Genomic DNA, 8,470 nt, shown 5'->3' on the forward strand with positions numbered 1-8,470 from the left:
GAATAGAAAATACAGCATAGCTAAAAAGTGCAAATAGTTATTGCTKCATACACACATTAAAGAGGACATTTTATCTCCTCTTGCTCAACTTCCCATTTTCTTTCCCTGGAGACAACACATTTTTGTTTCCTGGAACTGTTTTCCAGTTTTGTTTATTTCAATTTTAGGTAAGAATGAAAAGAGTAAGATTTTATCTATGACAGTATTGTAGTTACTCTAGAAAGGAAAACGTCGGCTAACCTACATGTAGAAAAATAGTGTGCAGCTAGATGAAAGTTACAGATTAAATATAAAATCAGTTTACTATTTCTTGTTAACCTCTCTCCCTTTCACTGGTTTGTTACTTCTATATTCCTTACATTTGTTGATTCTCTTTTTTTGGTCACATACRTTACTTCCATTGTCAAGAACAGAAAACTGAGGCAGCACATCTGCTGGTGCAAAACAATAACAATAAATCCAGACAGAAAAGGCAGCCTTGTGTGTGTGTGTATGTGTGCGTGTGCTCAAGTACGCATGCCTTAGTGAAATGATAGCCTAATTAACCTAACCCACTCTCTGATTGACTAGTAATAGCTATCAAACAAAACACAAAGGTTTTCCTGCAAATGTGTATTTAGTTCAGTAAGTGTAGAGGAAAATGTATTGGCATGTATGTTGRTACAAAGAGGTATACCAGTTCAGTATTAGTACGTCTAGAGGTAAACAGGTTTTAGTCCTAGAAAGTCCGAAATTACATTTATTTTTTTTTCTTCTGCATATTAAAGTGGGTACAGTACCTTTATAGTCAATGGCAAATCCTGACATTCCAACAGAAGCATCACTGCGAAAAGCCAGGAACAGGCTGTTACCACTGCTCTCTATTCTTTCAGGAGCCTGTGAGCCTTGGAAACTGCCAATTAGAGGACTGTTAGAATCTTCTCCTTCATAAATATGTAGAAAATCATAACTGGGTTCCATGTTGAAACTGAAAATGAAGGAAAAAGAGAATCAATCTTCAGATTTCTTTCATAAACTAAACACTACTGTGACTTTGGTTGCCAATCTTCTACCTAACACATATTGTTTTTCATACATAAAAGAGGCTCTTAAATATGATTAACAATGAAAGCTTACTATTTCAATGGAATTCTCATCACTGTTGTTTGGATCCCTCTAACCTTCTAAAAGATAGCTATCATCTACCATTTGGCCTTAGATAACAGTCTTGTCTATGGGCATTTGGAAAGCAGCATCTGCTTCTACCTATCTCAAACACTTTTCTCAAGATAGAATGTATCACCTTCTGCAGAAGGTTGCCTCTTACCACTAAGTATAGAAAGGATTTGGCCATCTTAGCTTAGAAGTCTAGGTCTTAGCTGGCTAAAATAGAGATTAATTCCACCAATTGTAAACAAAGTCACCATTTAGAAACAAAACTTTTTGATGTAGATAGGTCTCTACTCTGGAGTCTGCTTGATTATATCACAAAATTATTATAACTTAGTATATTATCCTCCTTACATCTGTTCTAAGTTATAATTTTTTTTTATATATATTTAATGTTGATACAGGGCAACAATGAAGAGAATATGAATGGAAGGTCATTTCAGATCTTCCAAACTCAYCTGAATGTGACCCTGTGCCATGTGCTCCAGGTATCCCTGCTTGAGCAGGGTTGGACTAGATGATCTCTAGGGATCCCTTCTAAACTCTATCATTCTGTGAGATAACCTCTGAGATACAGATAAAAATATATAGGTACTTAAATGATAAACCCAATGGGCTGGATGAACAAGATATACTAAGAATAGAAAAATATGAAAAAATAAGTAGGCAGGGACTGAGTCAAAAAGTATTTCTTTTTTTTTTTTCTTTCTAATTTTCTTTGTGAAAGAAAATCTTARATCTCTTGGTTTAGTGACAAATGCCATGGTCAGCATTCTGTTTGTCCTATTTCATTCACTGTTGTATCAGTTAGTGCTGTCAGATACAAGGTTTTTCAAATCATGTTAAGGAAAGGAACAGCATTTCTATCTTATCTGAAAAATCAACAGCACATACTCTCTAAGTAATGCCTAATGTCCAAATGTTAACTGACACACTATGATAAAAGTGAATAAAGACTGTCTTATTCTCTATTTTCAATAGGAAAGAGGAGTCAAAAAAAANAAAAAAAAAAAAAAAAAAAAAAAAAAAAAAAAAAAAAAAGAAGTCTATAGACCAAAATATGGAAACGGAAATTGTGCAGGGCAATGGCTTTCAGTGGCCAAAACATATTTGATAAATACACTACATCTCTTCTTTTCACCTCACATCCTCATCCTAAGCAGAACATGGCTGCCTTCTCAAAACCACTTCCTTGAGAATAATATAGGACATAAGTGTAGTATAGTGCCTGAGAATCCGAARTGTAAGTTAAAATGAAGAGAAAATGACATGTTAAGAAAGTAGATTGTGTACATGCTAAACAAGAGTCATTGTAAGGATGACAGAGGTAGGAGTTATTTCAACATCAACGTTTCAGATAAATTAGAGGGTCTTTGCTGACAGTGCATTAAGTTTTTTTTATATTTTAATACAAAATGTATTTGTAAAATTGCACTATCACGCTTATTTTCTCTTACATGAACGCACTAGAATGTACTCGCACTTCAACGTTTTCTTAAACTTGATTCTGTATTAGCTTGTTATGCATATACTGAAAAAAAGGAAGCAGAAAATGCCATCAAGTTTTTCATTTTTGTCTGTTTGATAACCATATACGTCCAGATAACAGTGCTATTTTCCCCTTGTTCATTTGTATTTCAATTTTCCTTTTTTCCTTTACAGATTTCTAAAATTATTCATAAGATTAACAACATCTCAATTTGCAGTTTAAAAGAACTATATCCCAGTGAGTCAGAAGATGGATGAGTTTCCAGAAATATTCTGCAAAATCAAATAGTTTTGCAAAGGTAGTTCAAAAAACTGAGTAGCTAGGGCATAACCTATTCTTTTGGATTGCTAAGAAATATTTCTGTCTGAAGAATTTAAGAACTTTATCAGAGAATATCACAGTTAGGGAAGATAAGAAGCACAGTGTGCAAAGCTGAACTATGATCATTTATAMATTGTATTGGAAATATAGCATGAATAGCAAATGCCATTAAAGTGGCACTTGCAGTCCCTAACATAGGATTCACAAACCAACTTGTATAATTTCCATAATTTCATTTCATTCTTCTTGAAATGGAATATTCAAACTGATTATTTATAATATGCTGCTTACCACATCTGTTTACCCTACCTACTATATGGCGTTTTCAAGAGTAGTTAGTAGACAGGTATTCTTTGATCCAATAACTGAAAAACAATTATGTTCTTGAATACATAATTTGCTAGTCCCTTATGCTTTAATTATTTCATACCTATACATTAACATTTCACTAGAAAATAAGTTAACCAACAAGCAGACTTATTTTCCTCCAAAAGCATGTGAATTTTACACAAGAATATTCAGCATATGCCACTATCTGTTTCTAAAAGAGCTACAGTTGATTGCTGCCACAGCGGCATCTGCAGCAATGTCACCATTCATAGTTAGGACAGAAAAAAAATATGGAACCAAAAGAAGAAAAATATATATATATATAAAACAGCCAAGATGATCATAGTCTGATTCAAAAATAATGATAAACTAACCACATAAAAATGGCCTTACATGCTTAAACTAATGTTTGTGTTAAAGATATTTTTATAAATATWGACCAATGATGATACCTGAGTAAATAAAATGTTTTAAACAATGAGATCATAACCTAGACATCTCTAAGCTCTTATTTCCTGGCCAAAATAGAGTAAAATATTATTTCATATATTTTTTTTGGCCTGATCTATGCACTTCCAGTAAAATGCATTTAGTCGGTACTAGCTAAAACCTTTAAATGTTTCTTCTTCTTTTAGATTGAATTATCAATGTAATGTTCAAATCTCTTCTGTGAGCTACCGCAATGTAAATTTTGCACTTCTATCAAGCGRCATTATTTTTAAAGCTTTATACCTTATAGGTCACAGAGAGTTTTGTTATTCAAGTACGTATCTGGTACCAAAAACCACCATATAACTATGTTATCTTCTTTTACATTATTTGGAAGTAATGATATAGCACATAGTAGATGTACGCTCCAGAACTTAGCTTGTGAATAAGATTAATGAATCCATTTTTAGATGTGACATTTAAAAACCTGTTAAGCAGAGGCATTCATCTGGAAATGTTACCTTTTGAATAACAAGGCAATGACAAAATCAGGGTTTACTCTTATTCTCCAGTCACATTCCTTCCCAGGAGGATAGGGCTGTGGATAGTTAGGTGATAAAATAACTCCTGCCGGGCCTGTCAGGTTTCCTCCACATGCAGCTGTCACAATGAAAAAAGAAACAGGGATGTAGTCATATGTTAAATTCCCAGGAATTGTGCTAGTTGCTAAAACAGGAGCAAACTCAGTTCTGCATTTTCTTTTTAATTAATGTCTAGCCCTCCCACTTCTACTTAACAAATTTATATTTTCAAAAAAAAAAATTCATATTTTTAAAAAGTGCTAAAAAAACCCTTTTCCCTAAAAGAATAAAAATATAAAGTCAAGGAGGAGGTCTTGTGTTTTCTTTCTGTGATTTAATCACACCTGTGATTGAACTGAGGTATCTCTTTTGCCCTGGAAAGTACTTTAACTTAAGAATCGGAAAAGCTTAGTAGTATAATTGATGATGCACTTTCTTTTTACCAGAAAAGTAAAGTAAAATAGATGGATTAACTTAATAAGGATAATAAGGATATTACCAATATCAAAAGTTCAGATGTGCTCCAAAAAAAATATATGTTTAGTTAGTATGCATTTAATATCACCTTTAAACATATAAKGTATCCAACTTCCAAAGCTGATGATCACATAGAACTCAAAGTAAAAAGAACTATTGTCAGCACAGGCTGTATCTGTATCATCAAGTCATCCAAAGTGACAGAAATGGATTTGGAGAGATCAGGAGATACTAAGGATTTGGCATCTGCACTGCACATTTTAAGATAGGGTTGTATCAGACCATTTCTGCACTGATCTGAAGATCTGAATGATCATTTGTGGTCAGAGCAGATCAGGTGCACTTAGTTTAATTCAAAAGCTCCAAGACAACTTGACACTGTGAAGCAAAGAATGATCAAGAATACTTGCTGTGCAAACATACTCCTGGTCCCAACAAAARCATTAATTTAGCTACTGTTAATTAAAGCACACCAAAGTATTTTTATTTATTATAGTTTGATCTAGTTTTATTTTCATCAGCTTTTGTTTTGGGATGGAAGGAGTGATTGAATATTTTTCTTTTTTATTCTGAATTTTTAGTATGGTATATCTTTTGATTTTATTCTGGTTTTATTCATTAAAAAAATATTCCAGGAAATTATTCACATATTCTCAGTATGCTCTGATGATTCAGCCTGAGATAACCACAACCATATTCTAAGGAACATTATGAAGTATAAATGCATCTGAAAACATTCAAATACCATGAATGGATTTCTGACAATTTTCAAAGCATTAAAAGCACAGTTATTAGATAAAAATCATCCTCAGCATATTGGAAAAATAATCCATGGTTATTTTTAAAACAGCACATAATGGATTTACAGAATCTCTGGGGTTTTTAATACTGGCCAGTCTATAATAAATGACTACTTTAAACCACTTTCCCCTTCAAAATCATTGTGAGTATATGGAAGAATAAATATTTGTATATCATTTTAATGATATGTACTTTATTTTTTTACTAGATTAAAAAAAAGAATGAGGGAAAGAGCACAGAGATTCTCAATCTTTAGGCACTGTATGTATTTAATTTTTTTTTTTTTTTAATATTTTTAACTTGGGAATAATCTCAATAGGTTTAGGAAACATTTTCATACTGTTCATCATACACTGCAAATAAAACATTCAGAAGACACTGCAAAGTACCTTTCCCAAAGAGCCTGCAGAAAGGAAAAGCATTATACTTTTTTGGGTTTTTTTTCCTATTAATATTAAAGCAGATTGTATCTGGTCTTCACAAATCATTAAAGTCATTATTTAATTACAAATAAATATGCAACATAGTGATGAAAATTTAAGAAAAGTACTACACATTGCAGAAAATTTTTCGAGGATGTGGGAACTGTAACCTTAGAAGAGCTACATTGATATCATTAAATACATTTCATCRAGATTTCTAGGCTATTAGGTCACTAGCCTACTGACCAAAACCCCAAAGTGCACATGCTATGGTATCATAAATAAAAACTTGTTTCAAAGTAAGAAGATATRATTTCTCCCACCTCTTTTGTTACGCAAACGAGCAAAATACCGCATTTCTTTCATCAGCATTTTGAGATAGACCTCYTCTCTTTGATATCTTTGGAAGATAGGCCTCTCTGGAATCTATCTTTCAAATATATATTCTACTACTATTACTGTAGTAGTTAACAACAACAACAACAAAAAAAGATCTCTGTAGTTCTCTAAGAACTGTGCAGGGTGAATAATTAATATATAAGAGAACTTAGAGCATCYTCAGAATTAATAATCACAATTTATGTAACTAAATTACTATGGAGGACAACACTRTAAGAGATTTCATGTCACATAATTTACTCAATGAAAAAAAATAAAAAGATCCAAATTACCTGTTCCACTCTATTATTTATGACAGACTTTGAGAACGTCAAACTATCATAAAGTTTAAAAGATAAAAGAGAATGTGAAAATAACATCCAAAAATAATATTATTCCTGAGAAGGAGACAGTATTAAATACCGAGAACTGAGTTTAGAAGAGAACATTAGTCCAACTTTAGCACCTTGTGTCCACTACTTTAACTAGAMACATGTTTTGCATTAACCTTAAGCACAGACTGATAGTCATCTCATTACCTATGCACGTAGGCGGATCAGGCTGCCAAAAGAATCGGTTATTCAGTTGCACACATGTAATTTTAGCCTGTCCTTGAAGCTGATAGCCAGGATCACACTGAAAGGTAGTGGTGTCCCCAGGCTCTCTGCTGTCTCCATATCTGGTGCCATTCTGCGGTGTTCCAGGATCGTTACAGGTTGATGCAACAGAAGCTACAGGGGAACCAAATAAACTTTAAGATTAGGTACTAAACATCCAGGCACTTTACTCCTTTATTTCTATTAGAATTTGATGACTAAAATAAATGCTTATGTTGGCTTCCTGACAATTTTCTTAGTATAATATATGGCCTGAGAGGAGATAAATGCTTTTTTTTTTTTTTCCTTTCTTCCAATAAATGTATCAAAAGAGCTAGAAATTCCTTTTCTCACTTTAATGTTCCAGTTATCAAAGCAAATTTCTTTATGCACTATGATACCTCTTATACAATAGGGCAAGTATCATCATGTAGATAACATTATTTTATGGTTTGAATATCCTCCAGCATCGAAATGCTATGTATAAATAGCTGCTTGAATTTTATACACTCCTGAATTTCCCATTTCAGTGGCAGGCAACAAGTTTCTTGGTGTATACTCCAGCTGAATCTAAGCAAGATACTTTTCCTATATTCAGGCTCCTGAGTTTGTATGACAGCTATATGTATCTGTTTATATCTGTGTGTATATATATATACAGATATATATGCATATACAGTATATATCTGTTCATATACAGACAATGCTGTCAAAAAACACAATATTAAAATAAGCAGAATAATCAGCACAAAAAAGCCAGTAAATTGACTGAAAAATGCATACAAAAATGCAATCACAAATCTAGAAATGCATACACAAATCCACAACCACTGTGGATTACAGTTATAGCAAACTCATGGAATTTGCAGTATCCTCTACTAAGTTCTTCTTCCGTTAATCACCTTAATCCAAGCTTCTCAAAAATCTATCCCTGAGCCTTCTACTGCCCACACTGTGACATTCCTGCCTGCAACACCCTCCAGTCTTTGGAGGTATCCTCACCAAATAGCTGAACTGCACTCTGCTACAGATTCACAGAATATTTAAGGTTGGAAGGGACCTCTACAGATCATCTAGTCCAACCTTCCTGCTCAAGCAGGCACACCTACAGCATGTGGCACAGGGCGGCATCCAGGCGGGTTTTGAAGACCTCCAGAGTAGGAGACACCACAACCTCCTTGGGCAGCCTGTTCCACTGCTCTGTCACCCTAACAGTTGCTCCTCACCTGGAGACAGAATTTCTTATGCTTCAGCTTGTGGCCATTACCCCTCGTCCTATCGCTGGCCACCAGTGAGAACAGCTTGTCCCCTTCCTCCCTGCATTCTCCCTTCCTGAACTTATACATATTAATCATATGTATTATATCTGAGCCGTCTCTTCTCCAGAGAAAACAGGCCCAGTTCACTCAGCCTCTCTTCATACGAGAGATGTTCCATTCCCTTAATCATCCTGGTTGCCCTTCTCTGGACCCTCTCCAGAAGCTCCACGTCCCTCCT

General features: G+C 34.0%; 1 protein-coding gene across 1 annotated transcript in view; it reads right to left on the minus strand.

Annotated features, from left to right (window-relative positions):
* Window positions 1-8,470, minus strand: part of CSMD1 (CUB and Sushi multiple domains 1) — a 471,181-nt gene that overhangs the window by 137,297 nt on the left and 325,414 nt on the right. The window contains exons 25-27 of the mRNA XM_026033888.1: window positions 6,917-7,108; window positions 4,240-4,378; window positions 780-967 (exon numbers count right to left, since the gene is read on the minus strand). Coding sequence (XP_025889673.1) covers window positions 780-967; window positions 4,240-4,378; window positions 6,917-7,108 — 519 coding nt within the window. The remainder of the gene's footprint in view (window positions 1-779; window positions 968-4,239; window positions 4,379-6,916; window positions 7,109-8,470) is intronic.

The sequence above is a fragment of the Nothoprocta perdicaria genome, unplaced genomic scaffold (assembly GCF_003342845.1).
Source record: "Nothoprocta perdicaria isolate Ctin4 unplaced genomic scaffold, notPer1 scaffold_136, whole genome shotgun sequence".
NCBI lineage: Eukaryota > Metazoa > Chordata > Aves > Tinamiformes > Tinamidae > Nothoprocta > Nothoprocta perdicaria.